Source organism: Polyodon spathula, chromosome 28 (genome assembly GCF_017654505.1).
Source record: "Polyodon spathula isolate WHYD16114869_AA chromosome 28, ASM1765450v1, whole genome shotgun sequence".
NCBI classification, from domain to species: Eukaryota; Metazoa; Chordata; class Actinopteri; order Acipenseriformes; family Polyodontidae; genus Polyodon; species Polyodon spathula.
In genome coordinates this window covers 7,077,186-7,100,169 of record NC_054561.1, presented here as the reverse complement: position 1 = coordinate 7,100,169, position 22,984 = coordinate 7,077,186, and the positions used below count along the sequence as shown (strand labels likewise).

The following is a 22,984-nucleotide window of genomic DNA, read 5'->3' as shown; positions in this document are numbered from 1 at the left end:
TTATTATTATTATTATTATTATTATTATTATTAACTGTAAATAAAATTGTTTAAAATGTATTTAATTATGTATTTATTTTCATGTATTTATTTAACCAGGAAATGTACCCATTGAGACCGTCACCAAAATTTGCTAGGGGCAATAAATTTAGACATTGCAAATACAACTAACACAATCAACCATGCAGCTTAAGCTTGATCAGCAGCACACAGAGATCAGAAAACACAATAAATAGGAGAATTGTGAACTGGAATAATTTTTTTTTTTTTTTTAATAAAATTATAAATCTGTAGCTACAATATGCATTTCTAAGAAATTAACTGTTAATTGTGAAGAGAACATCAAAAAAATAACATAATAATACTTTACAAAGTATGTGCAAAAAAAAAAAAAAAAAAACAAAAAAAAGCCACAGCCTACTACTATTTAAAAAAAAAAAAAAAAAAAAAGTCTTATATTTATCATACTTAACTTGATTCGTGGGCTTGTAGCGATCCTGAAACTGGTGGTTTTAATTTGTTGTTGTATTGTTATTGTCAGTAGCAGAAGAGCCGCTAGTGTATTTTGAGAAGTGAAGGCGTGTTCAGCATGGAGCAGACTAGATGTACTCTTGTGTGATACTGTAACTCACTTTGAAAGTAGCCAAGTAAGCGTCTTTCTGTCCAGTTAACTGCGATTAATAGACAGCCCTTGTTTAAACCTTTTTTATTTTGTCCCTGTAGCTTGTTTATTTTGCTACTGCTTTAACGCAGCTCTCTGCCTCTGAGTCTCCTTCCTGCCAGTAACCACCCTGCCAGCCACGCTACCCTTTCACACAGGTGTTGCTCTTTTTGTTAATGGAACTGTGTTGGGGAGATAAAAAGCATGGTAAACAGACAGAGAAGTACATCATTATACTGCTACATGAATTATGTTCACAAACTTTAAACAAGTATTAGGGCTGCTCTGAATAAGGGATGCAAGTTAAAACTTCACATAGTTAGAGTGAAATGTTAACCTAACTTTTCTGAGCATAATTATTTATTCAGCTTATGAAAAGGACTAAAAAGAACAACCTGCAATGTTAGTTTGATCCCCTGCTTTCAGGGCCCAACGCCTCTCCTGGGCTTTTATGTTCTTGTGAATGCCTCCACTGGGAGATCTCCTGATACGGAGGCTGCAGTCCCTCAGGGCGCCGCTCCCGATAGAGCCGCTTGTTTTTAAATAACTGTCGACGATCCTGTCAGGGCCTGTCAGATGAGCTCAGGGACCAGAGAGCCAGGTAGCCGGGCAGGACCACGAAGCACTCTGGGCGATCATCTGCAGTATCTGAAACATGTGGAACCGGCAGGGGAGGATCTGGGAGGGGGAAAAACAAAACTCAGGTGCCAAAATGTGAAAATGATTTATTTATTGATTCGGAAGAGCATTCCAAATGAGGCAACGTCAGGTTTTCCAGCAGGATTACTGGATGCATTTCTCCCTGCTGTTGGTGGGCTGGTGTTGGGAATTAACTGCATTTTTACTGGAAACCACAGCCGTTATATAAACCCTCAGCAGAAAAACATCACCTGACTTCAGAATTTAAAAAAAAAAAAAAAATTAACGACAACTTTATGGTCTCTTGAACCATGTGCATAGTATTCAATATGATGTTGATGATATGTCCTGTGCTATTGGTCACATTGTAGTTTGGCCAATGGAGTAAAAATGTGTGTGACAGAGAGTGACAGAGACAGAATGATTCTTGGGGATAAATCTCCCCCCCGACCTGTGAGGACGCAGTGTAAAGGCAACAGAGTGTCCTATACTGGATGGCTTGACAATTCATATCCAGGGTTAGGTGAAACTTCTGCACTCGCTAACCAAGGGGGCGTGACTGAAGGTACAAATAGGGGACGTAGCTTGGTGACCTTTGTTTATGGTTAAAAGAAACGTTGAAGGGTCAAAGTAAAATAGCCATGAGTTTTTAGTGTTTGTTTCTTTTGTCAAGTCTAATAGTACTGTTTGTTATTTATTAGACAGCTAGCACGATCCAAAACTGTCTCTACAGGCCAGCACAAATACCGAACAACACTTCATCACTGTGACGAGTAAATTGTATTTCACTGCAAGCACTACAGCACTCACTCTGGACTTGTGACCGTGTTTATGTTGTGTGTGTGTGTGTTTAAATACCCTGTTTATTATTTTGGGACTGAACCCTGTGTTTATTTAACTGTGCATTACACATCGTTGTGTATTGCCAGTCCTCCATTATTATTTACTATTGTCATCAGATTTTGGATTACAATATTTTATTGTTTGTTATCGTCTTGAGCACTGCATCACCTCTACACCTGCACACTGCAAACCACTTTGCCACAATGACACACAACGCAGGAAGCAATAGCAACTTTCATTTTAAAAGGTTATATCTAAAATATCTGCAGAATAATTTTTTATAAAAAAGAAAGAAACGGGGAACCAGTGCCAATGTTGCTAGTGTTAATAAGTGATGGGTTTTCAAAGCTCAGATAGCACTCCTAAGTATAAAATGTACCAAGGGGCATGATACAATTCAATGTGACTCTCTGTAAAATGGCCAAAGGCTCTCCTTTAACTCTGAGAAGCTTGCCTGCATTGTTTAAACCCAGCTCATCTCACGTCACTTTTCATTCTGTGGTTTCCAGCTCAGTAATGGACGCTACGTGACATGTCTTCATTTGTTACACCCCAGGTTTCCCGGATGGCTAAGCACAGCGCTGTCTGATTCTCCCATAATAAGACAGAAAGGGAGTGAGCTGGCGCAATGCCACACAATGGACTGAAACTGCATGATGAGATGGATTGCTGAGCAGAATGCTGTAAAATTTACAATTAAAAGACATGAGCTACTGATGACCTCCACAGAATGCTGCATGTGTCTGAGGTAAATACAGACACTTAAACATGACTGTAAATAGGCAACATGCATAGAGTCTATTTAGCCTAAAGAAAAGAATGAGAGGTAACAAGATTGAAGCCTTTAAAATCTTAAAAGGAGTTGACATAGTTAACCCCGAACCAATACTTTAAGCGTAGTACAGAAATCAGGACCAACTTGACATTAAGTAAAGATAGACTTAGGACAGAAGGAGTGATCAGGGTATGGAATATGTTACCCATGCTGTTGGGGCAGAATCACATGGATCCTTTAAGAAGCAACTTGACAGCTGCTAGGAACCACACAAGCACTAATGGGCCACATGGTTTCTCTGAGCATTTTTATATGTAGTGTTTAAATAGTTTGGAAACTTAGTCAAGCAGACAAATGGTTTGGCAAGTGGCTTCATCTGTGTGTCAGGCAGGAGCCGAACGCTCGCCTCCTGGACTTTCTTTTATTCTAGAGATTAAATGAGTCCAGAATGTTTTCGTTCACGAGGCTGCTTTCAGACTAGTGTGGAGTTTAGAGCATCGCTCCTTGCAATGCTGGTGTCACTTTAAAAAAACAGTGCCTGGATACGGAGAGCCCTTGGCAGCCAGCTCAGTCTGGAGCGCAGGATTGTCATGGGAACCGCCAGACACCACGACACGATCTTATAGGGGAGTGAGTGGTGTGTCTGTGTGTGTGTGTGTGTGTGTGTGTGTGTGTGTGTGAGACTTCAGACAATTATATTGATTGGAAAAAAAAAGCAAAGTGACATCTGAAAATGACAGATGCTTTCATGTACTTCCAGGTTATGATGCGCTCATAATCTTGGAGATTGCGTAAAGAATGTCCAGACCAAGTTTAATCACATTTGCTTCTCTAGATAAATGTAAACACTTAGCTGTGTTGTTGACATCTGGTGCTCATGGTGTCTCTATATACCCCGCTCTAAATAACCAGTGCTAATGAATTTCCTTTTCAATTTTCATAGTAATTGGCAGTTTGCTAGACATGTATTAAAATGTAAATGTGACAGGCAAACAGGTGGCCCTGGGAAATAATAGCAGTCCAAGATTTGTTTGGCAAACTGAGATTTTCTATGATTTGTTTGCATGTAAAGGATAATTACCAAAAACATACGTAAAACCCAAGAACTATTCTAGCAGTGGCTCTGCTAGACTGATTGACCTGCTTGCATTGCTTGCATCACACTAGCACTGCCCCTGAGTGGACATCACAGAAGCATGCAGGGATGATGATGATGATTATTATTATTATTATTATTATTATTATTATTATTATTATTATTATTATTTATTAGCAGATGCCCCTATCCAGGGAGACTTACACTTGTTACATGATATCACATTATTTATTTATTTATTTATTATACTTACATTATGGGTTAACCCCCCCCCCTCCCCCCTCCCCCTCCCCCCCAAGAGTCCAGAGCCCTAACCACTACTGAACACGATGAACGATTCTCTCTATTTTATGAATGTAAAGAATAATTAAATGCTTTATGGACGTATTTTAAATCATAAACCCATCTCTAGATTAATCCCTGCATTTCTTTATATAAAAGCAGTTATTTGTAGAATGCTATGCTAGAGTTCTAGAATTGATTTTTGAGGTGGCTTCAAAAACCATTTTTAAATTCCCATTGTGTCTGGTATTCAGTTATAGTCGCTATGCTTAAAGGCAATCAAAAAAATAAATAAATAAATAACCATACAGCAAGACAAAATTGATAGGCTCATCAGTGTTTTTGACCACTGTTATGATATTTATCACCATTATCCAGTGCTTCTTTAAAGCTGCCATAAGGACAGTAAAGCTATAATTCTAATTGAATCACACTCAACCCATTTCTTTATTGTCCCCTATATTTGTATTATTCTATGTTAAGGTCCTTTGACTGTGAGTTCAGGACTTACTTTTCAATTCTAGTTGCCTTCCATAGGTATTGTGTATTGTAGGGTAGTTCCTATTATTAAGCACCAGCCCCTCCCAGTGCACAGAACTGTATTGCCTTACAATCCAAACCTTGGTCTTACTTCTATTAAGAGGCTCTGGCTAATACTGTATGTCTGTGGAAGGCAACTAGAACTGAAGATCACGTCTTCTACCCACATGAAAACATATTAACACAGGCTATATAAACAAGAATTGCAAGAAGAAAAAAAAAAAAACATTTAACAAGATTGTCCCTGGGTAGCGTCACTGACAGGCTGCTTCAACCATGAAGGGAGACTCAGACACAAGGATTTTAATAAATACAAATAACAAACAAAACACTGGAGCAAAATAGAAGGCAGGGTGGCACAAAACACATGAAAAAGTGTACAAACATAAGGGACAACACGGAACAGAATCATATACTTTCGCTTGCGTCTGCGCCTCCATGGGTTTTGACGTTGCTGTGCATATCCAGTCTTATTATTTAAGCAACAGTAAAGCTTAATTTTACCGTGAACTGTTGTTGGTTTTGTTATTACTGAGCCCTGCAAACCACTTTGCTAGAACCCCATATTTCACGTTTTAACTATTAGACGAAATGTTTGCAGAATACTTAACTGCTATTAGGAATATGCTGCATGATTTGTTTATTATTGATAAGCGTTATAATTAAACTAGACCCAATCTCGTTTTTTTACTGGTTTTCACGATCACGTCGCCTAAGTTCTAGTCAAAATTGCAGGTATTTATTACTGCCATAGCCTTGTCTTTTCGCCTCTTTGCCGCTGTACTTTATGCATCCATGCATCCCTTCCTGCGATGTCCCAGCTTAAGGTCACAAATTGTTAAAACAAGTAAACAAATCTCATTCATAACCTCACATTTATAAGAAGTATTCCCGTAACTACAAATATTGAATTATCTAGGTATTCTCTCTATCGTCGGCGTCACAGACGCGGTTTGTTACATTTATGTTTCAAGGTGAGTTATATACTCTTCCATTAATGAAACCCCACCTTTTCCAAGTGCAAATTAACACCTGATAAATGATGACAATTAACACGGTTTTGCTTGTTAAGATATAAACATTATTTCGTAAATCAACATAATTTCAGAAATCACGCTAGCTTGATTATTTAATAATGAAATGGGCATAACGACCTCTTGAAAATGAGTGAGTTATCATTTACGAACTTTTGAAAATCCTGCCCATTGTTTTTTTTTTTTTTTTTTTTTTTTTTTTTTTTTTACACACTGTGTAAATCTATTTAATGTCTGAAAAATGTTAGGTGCCACTTCATTCCACGGAGGACCGTCTCCCCCTAATCGTGTATACCGCAGCGCTGTTGGAGTGTAAACAATCTATTTTTACGGTGTCCTGCAGCCGTCAGAAATGTGAAACTATCTTTGCAACCCAGCCTCTCTAAGCAGCTGCTTTTCATTTGAAAACCCATCCTGTGCGGTGAGAGTAACCCGCTCTGGCAGGCCCATGCCCAGGCCTGTCTGCTGGGTCTCTGACCCGGGCGCAGTTATTATTATAGACCCAGACTGAGGTCGATAGGTGAGGCTTCAGGAGCCCAAGTAAACCGAGCGAGGCTTTCTCGGGTGAAGGGTCGTCCTTGATTTGCCTGCCATACATATTTGTCGGCTCGGTCAACCAAAGTGTCTTGATAGAATTAAGAGCCAGCGTCATCTCTTGATCTACCACTTTTCCTTTAGTTGTCGTGTTAATACACTGCTGCTTACCAATATTAAACACCGGCTGATCTGGCATACATTACAAAAAAAAAAAAAAAAAAAAAAAAAAAAATCGTTTGAGAATAGAAATAAGATCCAATAAGAATGATTGCAATCAGCATAAAAAAGGTATCCTAGTCTCTGTGCGTTGCTTTGGTAAAAGCATCTGCTAAATGACTATTATTATTATTGTTTGAAAAGAAAGGGCAGATACAGTGTTATGAGGTTTCCATTGGAGCGACCTCATTCACTATCTGTGTTACAGGTAATATAACACCACCTGGGCGTTACACTTCTAGTGCACACAGGAAACTATGTAGGGTCTGGTGGCATCCTGATGCCTGTTACATAGGAAGTGACTGTGGAGAAGTAATCAAGCAATACCATCAAACAGTGCTGTGGCTGAGGGGGAAATGATCTTCAATGGACTCATCCCTGAGATATTCAATTTGACAAAAGTCATAAGGCATTATCACTGGTTGTGTTTAATGTATTCATTGAATTAAAACATTCAGAAATATTTTGCAAAATGACCCAGTTTCATACTGAACAGAAAATACTATATAAAAGGAGTTCAGAATAAACCAAAAACGTTTTAAAATATAAATGATGGGTTCCAGTGTGATGAACCATCATTATTATTAAACATTCTAGCCTTATTTCTCAAGGCTGTAGATTCATATGTCTTTACATAAGAGCTGTCAGTAACAAAGAAAGAATCGTAGACACAGAAATACACGCGACTGCGCCAGTAGCAGTGATAGGCTTCCCAGTCGCTATCCATGGTGCTGAAGCGGGCAGCATTCGCAAGCGCCAACTACCTTTTTGGGGCATCTACTTCGTTTTGATACCTTCGTTTTATATATATTTACTTGATTTACTGTTTGGTTTATTGCTGTATATGTGTGTGTATAATTTTGTTTAAACTCAGTAGATTAGAAGTTTTCTTTTGAACAAGGTTGGGAGTGAAGCGAGGCAGTAAAGTTTTGCCTTGGGCGTAGCTTTTGCTATCACTTTGAAACGCATCAGTTTTGACAGTCGTGGACACCACGAGCCGAAGTTTGCCCAAGTAATTAAATTAGAAAGATTTTAATTAAATCCACACAGCGTATGTAATAAGCCGAACTCTGTACCGAGCCCCCAGTCTATTACCAGAAAAAAAGATGGTTATGCTTCGAGTTTGAGTTTTAATTCCGAGACCCCTTTCAACTTTTTAAATCGCCTGAAGCTCCTTGCATATTGATGCTGAAATTATCGCTTTACCTAATCGTTTCTAATATACCGGGTCGATCTCATTCTAATAATGAAACGTTTTCCCACTGTGTTTCCACAGACTTCTCGGTATTTGTTGAAAGCGTCGTTTTATTTGTTTGGTTTTAGTGATCGGGAAAGTGATTTTGGTCGGGGAATGGTGTAACCTCTCAGAGAAAGCTGTCTGCAGGTGTTATATTTCTACATGGTTCCACCCACCTCCCCCCTCACTGAAAACATACTTACTTAATTCCTTGGTATCCCCGAATAGTTAACCGCCTTCTCTTCAGCTATATATCACTCGGTTTAACCACTCCGCTTGTTCATTCTAAAATTTGTATCCAGATAAACGTCGCCTCTATTTAAAAAAAAAAAAAAAAACAGATTTCACTAAGGCAGGCGTTACTTAGTTTTTTCTATGTGCCTGATGTTAAACTACTGCCAGCAGTCTCTTGCTGGCAACTTGCTTTTAACTACAGCTGTCACGGTTTACCATCGGGGTTGCTCTACTGTTTCCTTTCAATTTGCAACAACGCGCAGACGATAATGATTTATTTCTACCATAGCAAATGGATGGAGCAAAAGGCATGTATTAGCTTGCCAAAAACTCAGGAGCGGCCACGACAGAGAGCTTTGATAATTGGTACGCCAACGCAAGCTCACCGCTTCCCCCTCGAGTATTACACCTGTGCCGAGAAAGTAGCAGCGCCCGGAGTGAAGACGAATCGGACGCGCCCATGCAGTCACTGTGCGGGAAGCCGGGCTAATCTACAACTAGGACGTCCCTGGTTGATAATGTCAGCACACAGGCGGCTGTCGTGTACCTATGTGATACACTCAACAAACTGTGCCACAGTAGGGCCTTAGTCCTTTTTATAGAAGTATATTTACCAGGGTTCATTGAACAGCTTGGAGTGGCCCTGCATCTGAATCTGCTGCTAACACTCCAACCCTATGTGGATGAAAGAGTACAACCAAGGGCTCTGATGCCATCGCATTGCTCTCAAGAACATCAGTTTCACAATGAGAAGAAGCCACGTCAAAAGCTGCACACTTGAAGGCGTGGGCCACACTGATACAGCCCACTTCTCAGGTGTTAGAACCACTCTCAAATTAGTCAGAGGGTCCTTTCCGTAGTTAATAAACAAAACCACTGTGTACACTAGGACATCAGAATCATTGCATTAAAGCACCTCTATGGTTGGTTTCATATTGAAACCATTGCATGGACTGCCCCATTATTCAGCATGTAGTAAGAATCTATATCATAGCACACAGGGATATCTTGCCTTTTCTAGGAGCGTAGTGTAGGGTAATACCATCACACGATTGACTATGCATAATATGTCACACACACACACACACACACACACACACACACACACACACACACACACACACACACACATATATATATATGTGTGTGTGTGTGTGTGTGTGTGTGTGTGTGTGTGTGTGTGTGTGTGTGTGTGTGTGTGTGTGAAAAGCAATAAAAAGCAATGGGATTAGAAGCGTTATAAAGTGGTATACCTGACAATGATAAGTGTTCTTGCAGTAGCAATATTGTCAGAGCAGGGCAGCTGGATCAGAAACCTGGCTCCAGACAGCAAAATTCAGAATCTGTGCAGCACCTGACTCAATAGCATGCACAAAACAAAGGGCTGCTGTGGGATCAACCCTCCATTACAGAGGATGAAGCTTGTGTTTTATTCTGCTTAGGCAATGAGGGAATTAGCAGTTCTGCACCTGTGTCTTCCACGAGACTTCATTGCGCTTTGGAAGGTACAGCTAGCCAGGACCAGTAAAGAGATTGCAGATAACAAAATATTAATAATACTACTACTACTAATAATAATAATAATAATAGTGCCTATAGTAATAATAATAATATAGTGCCTTTCAGTGGACCACCATCACAAAGGGCTTTACAGAGGTAGGCTGTGAACTGTGCATTGTATGCAGAGTCACTTATTATAGGACACTGGACAAAGGACAAAATAGGTCCATAACTTTTACCTGTCATGCACTTCCATTTGTTTTAATGGTCTCAAATGTGCAGTTGTGAAAGAAACACATGTTAGTACATTGTTATGGCTGCTGGCATTTTCTTCCACCTTTGTAATATTTATAGAGGTTTGACAATTACTATCCATAGTACACCCTAGTGGTCATTTCTAAAACTGCCTCACAGCCTCATGTCAGATTTTTTTTGGCGAAAAGCAATAACTAGCAATACGATTAGAAGTGTTATAAAGCAATGGGATTAGAATCAGGCCCCATGGTTGGAAAGGGTAATATTAAAGCCAAGCAGTGTGTTATTTACACATGATTCTGCCAATATTAGGTATTAGAAAATGCCTGTTCTGGAGAATGAAAATCAATCCAGCTCAATTGATTTTACACAGCAGGCAGTGTAGTACAATTGTACTGGCGCATTGTCGATCCTGCAGACAGCAGCTTGTGTTCTAGATAGTCTCGCTGCTGAGATGTGTGATAATAGCCTTTCTTGCAATTTTTTTTCTGTTCTGATTGCCGAGTGTTTTTCTGTGTTCACCCCAGTCTCTAGGGACAACCCAGCTAGATGAAGTAGAAAATGAATATTTCTCATTCCTCTCGACTGATCAATTACTTCTCCGCTGACACCATAGAGCTGGGGCTCCTCTGTGCTAATCACAGGTCAGAAAGCGGGTGTCTAGACACGTATACGAGTGTGGGGGTCTACCCTGCCTGATTAATAACAGATCCACTCAATAGTGCTGAATTTTGTACATTCAATGATGAATGCTTCAACTACAAATCTTTCTAAAAAAAAAAGTAAAGAACAGTTAAAGCATGGTATTGCATAGCTAAGCATTGTCAAGCCCAGAGTGGTATGGCCAAGCATATTAAAAAAAACATAGCAAACCAGGGTAAACTATTGTAAATCTATAGTACAGAAATGCATATGGGAAAACTGAAAAATTAAATATACTGTTGGAAACATTTATAATTATAGGAATGGTGCAACAACATACTAAGTCAAGCAAGTTTAAATATTTTCGATTGAGTGTTTCCAACAGTATATTCTTCAGTGATAACCAAGGCTCTGAAATCCATTCCCTGCTTCTCACGAGTGTGCTGCCCTCTTCACTGCCAGGAACATCAGTTGTTTTTTATCCAACCCCTTTAATTTGAGACTTCCGGGTTACAGATCAAATGATTGCATTTCATATACTGTATATGCATAATGTGGATAAAGACTATATAAAAGAAAAGCATAATCTTGAGGAATAGAAGAAGGGGTCTAGGGATGATCTTCCTTGTACTAATAAGAAGCGATAATGATGATGAAGGTGGTCTTTAAAGCTTGCAAACTGCAGAAGAGCTTTCATATTGTAACGCTGCTGGGATCCAAGATGAATGGAGTCAGACAAGGTAGGTCATTTTAAGGCCTGAGCCCAGATTTAACACAAAGCAAACAAGCAACGGAAGGGTACTGGGAGCAAATAAAGTGGTGATTCGAAATTTCTTTTTCGTTCTTTCCTTTTTTCTTTTCCTCTTTCACTTTATTGCTCTCTAACCTGTCACTTCTACTGTTCAAGACAGAGAGTGGGGGTCGAAGCCATGCACCCCCTCGACCCTTGTTCCCCCCCAATCACTCACATCCGTTCCTCCCTACACTTCGCCTCCAGCTCTTAACATGCACTCACAATCAGTCACCCCCAACTGCGTTTCCCCTACCCCTCAACCACTCCCCCACTCACACAAGTTAACCCCTGAGGAGCCCCCTCCCCCTCCGCAGATCATCACAGTGCATACGGAGTTCAGGAGCAAATCATTACTGTAATCTGATTACATTTTTCAGTAACTTGTACTGGGCCGGTTCCTTTTTCAGACAGGTAACGAAATGCAGCCGGATCAAACCGAAAACAATATCTCTGTAAAATGCAAACTGTGCCTGAGAAGTTATATTGTGTTCAAGTAACGCATTACTTTTCAAAAGTAATTTCTCATGCACAGTACAGAGCAGGGGTTTCCAATCCTGGTCCTGGAGGGCCATTGTCCCTCCTAGTTTTTGGTTTTTGTTCCAACTGAACCCTAAATTAATTAATTGGACCAATTAAGCTTATAATAAGCACTAGGATACAGCTAGAATAAAAACAGGAGGGACACCTGCCCTCCAGGACCAGGATTAGACACTACTGGTACTGTCCACTCAGAATTGTGTTTTGTTTGTGTGCTTTGCTGCCATCTGCTGGTGGTCATTATTATTTAAATACAGTATATATAGTAAATATGGACTGGAGAGGGCTATAGTGGAAAGTTATTGACCCGAGGGAAGACTACTGTTACCGACAGGGGCTATAAAGCCCGAAGCTGCTGGAGGTAACAATAGTCTTCCGGAGCGGCATTTATTTTTCCTGAATCTGCAGTACATATTTAATATATGAGTCTAGTGGTTAAAGAAAAGGGGCTTGTAACCAAGAGGTCACCGGTTCAAATCCCAGCTCAGCCACTGACTCATGAGCCTGAGCAAGTCACTTAATCTCCTTGTGCTCCGTCTTTCGAGTGAGACGTTGTTGTGAGTGACTCTGCAGCTGATGCATAGTTCACACACCCTAGTCTCTGTAAATCGCCTTGGATAAAGGTGTCTGCTACATATAAAAATAATACGTAAATAAATAACAGAAAATGTTTTTGAAGTTCATACCGCATACAGTTTATATCCTGGCCATCATATTTGTTTGCATTGTTGAGTCAGAAAACAGTGACAGTGATGTTTTTAAATCCGGTAGGTATTGTAGCATAATGGAAAATGACCTGCTGACAACCCAACAGCAAAATGAAATCAAAATGTTACCCATGCACAGAACTGTGAACAACGTAAAAGGCAATGCAATTTAGCAAAATATAACAAAAAACAACAACAACACTGTTTCCAGAAACCGTATCCAAAGTCAGTATTCAAAATTGCAAAATATAGTGCTCGAGAAGGCCCTAATGTCACAGTTCACTTGCAAATGAAAATGCACAAAAGCAACTAAAGATCATAGATTTTTAAAAAATACATCACAGTATCTAAAACTGTTTAATGATTAACTGTGTTCCATGTAGCTGGTCTCATTAGCTGTGTTGTTGCTGCATTTTCTTCAACTGAATCTGGAGGAAGTGCTGTGTAACTGTACAATACACAAGTTAGAAAAAAAAACTAAAATAAAGGATAATCAAGTACACTGTAACATTGCAAAGATGGGCTTGTGGCAGAAAACTGGTGACTTGAGTTGGAAATCGCGTGCGACAGGTACAGTCAGTGCATTCATTTGTTAGACACAGCTCTGCGCTCACTAGGTGCCAGTAGGGTCCAGTGTAGTGCTATGATAGTTGCGCACAACATTACCTCTATAACCACTCCATCCCTGCAGATTTTGCATGCTGTATGACACCCTGCACACGAAGCAGCCATGCCTTTACCACGGGAGCCTCTCGGAGACCACAAAACGGATCTTGGATTGCAAAAGTCTCTTTCATCTTGCAGTAGTTCAGCAACTAAAAGCAGCAGCTCACAATGCTCTTGCCAGTGAATCTTCTCAAACTGTTAGTTTCACAGCCCAGCGTGGCAGCCCTCAACTCCACCTGGCAGGAGCGACTGCAGGCCTCACACACTGAGGAAAACTTTCACCAGAATTATATTGCAGATTTGATGTTACATATTGTTACTATACTTGGACAACAATATAGACACTCCTGCCGTACCACTGTCAACATAGGGGGTAAAGCCACAGAGACAGCCTGGACTTGCAAAGGCAGCCTGGACTTATACTGAACCTATCTGTGCTTTATTAGAGAGTCCCAACATAAATCTGCTGCAGCATTTCAAAAAACTTCAAAAGAGGAAGAACATTTTCCTGCATTTTTCCCTCACTCAGACATCTCTACACGCAGCTGTGGTGCTGTCTCGTGACATCTTCTGGTGAGCACAAATTCACAATTAGTGCAGTTTTCTGTAGTGTTCTGCAGTCAATTTTAAAATTAAAAAAAAAAAAAAATTGTTGTGTCTTTGTATGCGATTGCAGATGTTACTTCCTAAACCAAGAAAAAGATTTTTCTGTGAATGTATTGGGAACGAACAGATTATTTCTACATCTAGATATGGTACTAGAAATACAGATAGTACAGAATTAGGACCACAGTTTTTCATTCTTTTTTAATAATAGAAATCGCTGAATCTATTCTGAAAATAGCCATGTAGGTCACACATGAATGCTTGAGATTCAGAGGACCACTGCTTTAAAGGTACCGCCAGGACCAGAGCCTCATATACCACCAGCATTGACACTCTGCCAGATCAATAGACTGAAGCATCTGCTTGTAATCTCCTCTTCTCTCTCCACTAACAAACGGAGAGTAATTGCAATCAGATGGTTTTGCAGTGGAATTGTGTGCTTGGTTAGTCACTCTGTTTGTAATTAAACATGGAGTCAAGTGGCAGCTGACAAAGCAAATGGACAGGGGAGCCTGATAGCTGGTGTGCGTTCCCCACTCCCCTCCTGCGGTGAGCTCCTGTTAATGAGCGCAGCTGTAGGGCTGTGTTGTTGGGCAGAAGGAAGTTAGGAAGTCTGTGGGCGGGTTTTGACGTTAGCTGGGGACTGAGTTTCTGCTAATAAGTATCTCAGTTCGAAGAGGATATTTGCATATTTCCTTAAGCACTGACTGACAAGCAAGCCAGCTGTTCTATTTTCAGCTATTTAAATTTTGACCCCATTTTTTTTAAATTCATCTCCTGTTTTTTGGTATACAGGTTTGTTACTGCAAAAAAAAAAAAATAATAATTTTTATACGGAGATTATATATGTGTTCCCTTTAGGATCTTCTTGATTTAGTTTGTAAATGTTTTTTTTGTTTGTTTTTGTTTTTTAAATCTTTTTTTGATTTATTATTCATCTCTGGTCCCTAATGTTCTTGTGTTAAGGAGCTGTTTGTTCTTCCATAGTTCAATTTGGAATATGAAGACATGTCAAAGACAATGCTTTGTAACATAATACAGTAGAACCTCATTTATCTGCACCCCATTCGTCCCTGGATCCCTGACAAGTTTTATCTCTGAAATACAGTACATAACTGTTAATGTAGACTTCCAGCCACACACATACACACACACACACACACACACACACACACAGAACGACGCATGCGTCAGTCTTCAACCTGTGGCGCTGACGTCAAGACAGCAGCGCTACAGACAAAATTGCCAAGTCCACTTATAATAAGCGGAATTGGGCTTGTTTTTATTGAGAGTCGCTTTAATTTATTTATTTATTATTTTAAATAGGTGACTTGACCAACAGTTAGAAATTATTGTAGGAGTGATTTTGGTGATTGACTGGTGTCATGCACGTCTTTAGAAAACAAACACGGAATTTGTGTAAACACCCCTACTCCCCTTTTGTTTTGTTTTGAAAGGCAGTGCCGCTTTTTTTCTCGTGAGTCAAGGCAACACTGGATACAGATACGAGGATTCATGCCTTGGTAGAACAGCAGAACGCCGATTCTGTAAAATTACAACAGCATAAAACCCAACTTCATGCATCTCCTTTGTAAATGTGCGAAGGATATCATGTGCCACAGTTGAAAGCATTTCGTTTGTAACGTCATGAGAAAGCCTTTTGTATCCTGAGCGATTCAACCGGGATTTTAATGCCGGGATGTCTTCTGCGCGTAGAAGACAAATTGAAAGTTGTGTCAAATTGGAGTGTTCGTCCACTTGTCCTCGAATTGCAAAACCCTGACCTTAGTGATGACAACATTGTCATTAGTTCGCGTCTGGCAACATTGATTTCTCGTGACTAGTAAACCTTTGTAATTTTCCAATTTCTGTACCCTTCCTGAAGGAAGGTTGTGTATGAATCCTTTTCTCTACAGGTGGTTGGAAGTGAGACTTTCATTTTTTAGCATTTTAACAGCAAACATGATTAACAGTTCTTCCGTTGACAACTGCAGAACTTGTGTTTGGCTTCTTAATTAGAAATATATCCACGATGAAAACAGTTAACAAACTGCTATTTTAATGGAATATCAGGAGGATCTTACATCGCCTAACTCCTATAGTCGTTCAACGTCACTACGTTACGTACCACTAACATCGGGCTTTGCCACATGATGGAATGAAGTAGGAATGTACTGCAATTTAGTCAGTCCGGCGTGTGGGACTTGACTAAATTGCAATTGCAAATGTGCAGCCTTTGTGTGGGGCAACCTTATGTTTTCCTGATGTCGTTGCTGAATAGTTGCACACAACTCTCTCACAGCTTTTATAGGTCCAGTGGAACATACAGTTTAGGAGTGTTGATCATTGATATCTTAAAGAACTGTAAACATTTCAAATTTTGCCTAAACTTTTAACCATTGTCACAAAAAAGCAGGCCATATACAGGTGCTCTTAAAGTTTACATAGCAGTAAATTATTATTATTTGTTTATTTAGCAGGTGCCTTTATCCAAAGCAGCTTACAGAGACTAGGGTGTGTGAACCATGCATTACAACAACAACGTCTCACCCGAAAGACGGAGCACAAGGAGGTTGAGTGACTTGCTCAGGGTCACACAATGAGTTAAGTAAGTCTATAATGTAGGCATTTTCTGTATAATTAATGCAGTGCACATAGTTATATACAGGCTGATTAGACATGCACTGATGTGGTAAGCTTACTTTATAATCACCCTGTACACAAATCCAGACATAGATTTTCTGATTAGTCACATATGCTCCCAATATGTTAATATTTGAACAGTTAATAGTGAAGACCGGGAAGCTAAATGTAATCTAACCCCTTATCCAGTTGCATACTTGGGGGATCATTCCTTTCCATTCTCCAGTTTTAGTGTCTTCAGTGTACTAACTATATCCTATGTAGGTCTCAATCTGACATTATGGCAACAACAATAGTTCACAACATGTTACACATGTATTCCATGCAGCTGTGTGCTGCAGAACTGCTGTGGATTCCTTTCAACCTAGACAACTTCAGTAAATTCTTATACTCTTTGAAATATAATATGGCACAGGACTAATGGCCACGATTGCCTTCGTATGCATGTACTGAGAAATTAAACTTGTATAGGCTATACCTGAAATATGTCATTAGCATTTCTGATTCAATTTACACCTTTTAGTCTAAAATACACCTTTGGTCATACAAACAAAAACATGTTTTGTGCATGAATTAAATAACGAGCACTAATACAAGTTTTGTTTATTCTCTAACACTGCTTCGTTAATTCTGGTGATGTTTTAGAACAATTAGATTAAATGTGAATTTGGTTTAAGAAAATGGAAAAATACAGTAATCTGTCACATAGTCTCTGTGGGGCAAGGCTTGTTTTGTTTTTGCAAAGCACAGCAGACAACCTGCATACTGTATATAAACCCTCCTGAAAAGAATACACAGAATTCTACAAGAGGCATCTGCTTTATTTCACTGTTGCAGACAAGCCATAAATACAACAAGGTCAGGAAGACGCTGTGCCCTGTGTGGGCCTGCGTGGCTGAGACAGAGACAGTATAAACACTGAGATTCTTTGTGCGAGTCGCTTTGTGGTTTCTGTCGATGTGCGGATTTGCTGTGGTGCAGTGACTGGCAGGAGAAGTGTTTTTAAAAGTCAGGTCCGTTCTTCTTCAGTTTACTGTAATCCATGTTCACAGCATAAAACTAGAAACGAAGACAACAACGAGAAGGTAAGTCAGGAGCATGGATATAGGACTAGCATCTATTTTTGAAAAACTTAATAATAAACAAGAGATTAAATGCCTTGTTCAAATTAAGTGAAATAACTGCCATGGCACGTATGTCAATTTGGTAACCAGACGAGCACTTAAATGTCAGGCTTCCTTTCCAGGTCTTTGTTCCAGCCATGTCCTTTATTAACCTGATTGCACCCTAAAAAGTGAAGATCTATCTACTCAAAGCACTCCTACCCATACCTTGTACTGGGAATTGGGTGTCAACTTGTTCCAGGGCTCAGGGTTGTTCTTGCGGTCCCAGCTAGAACAGATAGGAGAGCAAAAGGTGAGGCACCATCAGGTTCAGAGACTGAATGCACACATCAGTGCACCTGCTGGATGTCTCCATCCAAACAAACCAATCCTCACATTTAACATTCACTATTTCAATTCTAACATTCAGTGTCACAATACCTCGCTATGAACATAGAACCTAGAAGGAATACTCCTTACAGTTCAACCATCGCAGCAATTTCAAACTGCTGCATCATACACACACCGACATAAGGTAATACTAGGTATTATGCAACAGACAACATTCAATCAAGATGAAGTCTTACAAAAACCTTCTTGTCTAACCGGTTGCAAGAAGCAGTTACAAACACAATGTTTACATGCAGACCACATTTGGCGATACCAATTGCCCTTCAATAGGGTTCTGGACTGACTTTCTAACTGGCCGTTTTCTCAGAGGTAATGGATAATGAACTGCTTGGTTCCTGTAGTACTTTCCTAATTCCTTATGCCATTTAATATATAATTTTAGTCCAGTTTTAAACTGGTTTGCAAAGACCCGATTGGTGCTGATTAATGAAATCTCAGCATCTGTCCTTAATATTGCTACAGAACCATAACACACACCATCTAAAACTAAACTGGAACAATACAACAGTCCAAGTACTATAACAGCAAGTAATCAGTTATTTCAAGATAGAATTTACTACTGTAAATTGCTGTATTCAACAAGGTCCAGCAAGGTTTCTAATGAGCAGACCAGTGGTCATGCAGAAAAATAACTGCAAGCATGTCAAGCATTGGCAAGTCCCTAAAATTGCTGTAGATCGCTTTCCACCTTTCCACTCGAGTGATGCCAATTTATTCTGTCACAGTACTATGAATAGAATCACTTTCTCTGCAAGAGGTAAGAAAATGGGTTTTAATAAGTGGGTGAAAACCACTTCATGTGATGAGAAATAAAATTAAAGAAAAAGTTACCTTTTCTACTGTGCCCCCTCCCAGGCAAACATACTATGCAGCGTATAGAGTACATGCTGCAATAGGGGCTATGGGTGCAACCATTGAAAGAGGGGAAGACGCAGCAACTAAAGTTGAGATGTCACACAGGCACCCAGGATTTATTTTTAGCAGCACACAGGAAAAGCCACGGGTTGCTACCAACAATGGCATATGCCAGGCCCACAGCCGTGTACAAAAACAGAAATACAAAAAATGCTAAAGTAAACATTGTGAAAAAAACTGACTCCTGCAAAGATGTGCATGGGTCTGAGAAGCCAGTGATGTGACGCTGTAGCATAACCCTAAACCACTCCCACAACAGCGAATGCCCCGTCCTTCACTTACCTGACGTCAGGGTTACGCAGTGCCAGGCGAGTGAGGTACATGCCTGCCCCTGCAGCTCCAGTACCAATGAAAATGAACAGGGGGATCAACTGAAACAGAGAAGGTGGGAAAATAAACACTTAGTCTCCTACTGTAAAGAAGATTTAGGGAATCCAAGTTAATGGAAGGGAACCTTTTTACTGTTGCACCCAGACACTGTTAGTGAACTCTGCTTTACCGATCAGCTCTAGATAGAAATTCAAAAAATATAATTTACTGAAAAACATCAATACATTGCAGGTCAGGGCTATATGTTTAGAAATATTAATGTAATAAATTAAATGACAAACGTTTTGCCTAGAAGTGTTTTCAGTGTCTTCAGAGTGTTTAACAGTTACAGATGACCAGGTATATGAGTAAGTAATAAAGTCGCACAATACTTTATAATATTATTATTACAGAAAAAAAGGGCAGAACATATTGCAATATCCATACCCTAATACTGGACAGCAAGCAAATATGTGGTAAAATGCACCACCAATCAAATTTGTATTTTGTTAATAAACATGTATCTGTTAGTGTTTACCGGCCAAGGTCACACCACAGAAACGTTAATACTGGAGTTATTTCGACTGTCTCATTTGATTTGGACACCAGAAAAAATAAGACTTGAATTTGAGGCAAGTGAAGCGAGAGTCTCAGCACTTTCATGTATTTTATACTTCATATAACGCTGGTATTTTAAGAACATTTGACTCCTAAGAGTTTGAACGGTTTAGCTCCATGTTACATCGCCTACACGTTCTTATCGGTAAAACCCAAAGCTTCGCTCCATGGGCAATAGAGCTTTTTGCCGCTATGCGCCCAAACTTTGGAACGACCTCCCTCAATCTATCTAGGATGCTATGGCCGTTGATGCTTTAAAAAAGCAGTTAAAGACACACTTTTACGTTCAGGCATTTGTTTTATCATGATTTGTGCAATTTCTTTTGTTATGTATGCTCTTAATATACCGTATGTGTATATGGTTCTTTTTTTTCGTACTGCGCTTTGACATGCGTGCATTTTAGGCGCTTTATAAAATTATTATTTTCACCAGGGTCACAATGCATCACCGTGCTGCAGTTAAACCATTAATATTACAACATGTTATATTAAATCCACGCCATTCATACGATATATTACATCTACGTCACACGCTTCGCTTCACTCCGATTAATGTGTGGGAGACAAAATCCACCACCGATTAACGGCGTGTCCCCAGCTCCGGTAGACTCACCCTCAGCAGCGTGTGAAACAGCTTTGCTTTACAGGTATTTTGTTTGTTTTACATGCATTTTGTTTGTCCCTGTCTGGCCAGGTCCCAAACCACTGAACCAGCGTTTGACCGCCAAAAGCCCAATGTCACGTCCTTTTAAAACACAGCTCCTGTTTTGTATACTTACACTGGGGTGCTTCTTAGACTGACTAATCATGGTCCGAAACATTTTTACTCTCTTGTATTTTCTCTCTTCCCAAAAACGAGAAAAACAGGATAAAACGAAGTTGTGTGCGCGACTCCGAGCTGACTCGGTGATAAACAGGACTTCAACAACGGGGCCTCCGGCTTTAAAAAGCACGCTATCCGCATTCCTGTAGTGAAACCGACGACAAAATATTGAAATGGGAGCTAAAAGGAATTGTATCAGTTTATTTATTTTTAAATAAAAATACTGTTTGGCTGATGTGGTTTGGGATGGGCATTTTTATTTCGTTTAAATAACGCGTAATGCGTGACAGGCAAAAACAAGGGCAGCTAAATGCCTGCGTGCCCAAAAAAATAATAAATAAATAAAATAAGTCGTTCGTTTAAGTTTGAGGTGCGCAGGCAGCTGTCACATTTTGGTCATAAAGCCAGTGCTGCACCATAATTTGTGTATTTGCATTCTGACAGACTGCAGATTGATCCGGACACTTTGAGACAGTACAGATTTCAAGCTTGTCCCTAAACGGAAAGCAATACATGTGTAAATTAACCATTGCACCTTTGCTAAAATAAATAATGGTGCTTAATTACCATGTGCATAAAAAAAAAAAAAAAAAAAAAAAAAAAAAATCGCTATTTTATTTTCTGTTCGTCGATATTCAATCGCCAATAATATGCAGATACTCTCCCAAGCAAACAAAGCTTCATCCCGTATCTCATCTGCTCATTCATAGCTAATCATTATAGATCTGATGGAAAGCAGCTGATCAGGGTGACTTGTTTGCTACGCACAGCAATTCCGACAGAGGAATAATCTCAGCAAAGGTGTAGCTAATTTACACATCAATTACTTTCAGTTTAAAAGGAATTTTGAAAATCCGTTCTGTCTTAAAGCGTCCGGTAAATCTGGTGCCAGATGGCCACCCTATCTTCAATGCCCATACTGGAGTTTGGGTCATTGCACGTTGCCAGCGAAACAGAGAACTGTAAAGTCTATTGCTCAGAGCCCGTGTATTTGTTTTTCTAATCAAGTAAAGTGTTTTAATAACGGTATCTGTACTGTAATGCTGTGTATTCTGGAAATACAATATATTTTCTATAGACCATATGGTTAAATAATATGTATGTTGCATTTTCAAGATAATGTATTGTGTTTGATAATGCATTACAGGGATATTGTACCACAGACCCACCTTGAACCTGCACTAACAGTGGAAACCCATAGTTTTTTTAATCGCAGGGAAGATAACCCTGGATTGCACCTCTCTGTGGTTGTCCCGGGATTAGGTGTTGGTGCAATCCATGAGGGTTCTGCAGTGCTGTAAAATGTTCTAATAAATCCATGTTGAGTTTTATTCCCTGAGGGGTACAGGCTGATTATATTGACCTCCAGGTGGTGTTGCTGGCTCCAGTATCTCAGCTCCAGCTCCAATCTGGCTCCAGGGCTGAGGGAGACCCTCTGTCTTTAGTTGTTGACCACACGGTTTGGCATGATTCAGCACAAACTGTACACTTGAGTAAAACCAAGGACGGAAAGGCAGGCAGGGGTGTTAAAGTAACACATTATAGTAATGAGTTTCTTGTAATCAGATAACTTTAATATTGACTATTCATCAGTATTCTTTTCAGGGCCAAAAAAATGGAGATTACTTTTCATTATGCTCAGCTGGAAATTCTGCAGCTTCTGCAGTTGGCAGAAGCACCTGTATGCAAATCACACGGGTATAACAGGAATGCCACACAGAGCACAGTGTGTTTGATTAAACTCAACAAACAATCATACCTCCCAGCTACACTGCGAGCTCTTAAAGGAGTTGTGCAGCATATTTTGGGGTGAGGATGCCTTCATGGAGGGGGTGCATTTATTGAACACTGCAGGAATAGCCTGCATATGAAATACAACAGAAATCAAAGTACTCTACCATGTAACTTAAGCATTAAATGCAATCTCTGCATAGTAATTTACATTTATGTAAACGCAGAAGAAATGATTGTGAAGTACAGTACAACGTCTTGCCTGCGCAGGGATTATTTTAAAATGTAAACTCACATTCAAATCAGCCGGTAATGACATGTGCCACAGTGTGATCATTTTATATTTTTTAAAAATTGAATAATGTGACTAAAGGATTTGTCCAGTGTACAAAGACACTGTCGATTGGTTACAATCTAAACAGTCAAGGATGTTATACTAATGAGTGTTCATGTACACAGTACACAGTACGCCCTGTAGTTAGAGCAGTTACCATGGATTTAGTGTACTGTTTTTTTTTTTTTTTTTTTTTTTAAATACATATATTATATATGGTACTACACTTGGTTAAGGAAATCTGTTTGCTAGCTATTTTTTCAGTTAGCATTGCACTTGCTTGGTCTGGAGTGTGAA

The 22,984-nt window shown here is 39.6% G+C and overlaps 1 protein-coding gene across 1 annotated transcript; it reads right to left on the bottom strand.

Moving 5' to 3' along the window:
- Positions 1-17,246: 17,246 nt before the first annotated feature.
- Positions 17,247-20,748, bottom strand: LOC121302037 (cytochrome c oxidase subunit NDUFA4-like). Its single transcript, XM_041231833.1, has 4 exons — positions 20,579-20,748; positions 19,155-19,243; positions 17,775-17,835; positions 17,247-17,502 (listed from the first exon to the last, which is right to left on the bottom strand). Exons 1-4 carry the CDS (start codon positions 20,618-20,620, stop codon positions 17,446-17,448), a joined length of 249 nt encoding a protein of 82 aa, XP_041087767.1. The 5' UTR covers positions 20,621-20,748; the 3' UTR covers positions 17,247-17,445.
- Positions 20,749-22,984: the final 2,236 nt, after the last annotated feature.

What these genes read in the sequence shown, in the direction of transcription:
- LOC121302037 (XM_041231833.1), bottom strand. Translation starts at nt 20,620, where the DNA reads ATGTTTCGGACCATGATTAGTCAGTCTAAGAAGCACCCCAGT. An exon ending in AGTCTAAGAAGCACCCCAGT is followed by an intron (nt 19,244 to 20,578) that starts GTAAGTATACAA and finishes TCTCTGTTTCAG; the next exon opens with TTGATCCCCCTGTTCATTTT. An exon ending in CACCCAATTCCCAGTACAAG is followed by an intron (nt 17,503 to 17,774) that starts GTATGGGTAGGA and finishes CTTCGTTTCTAG; the next exon opens with TTTTATGCTGTGAACATGGA.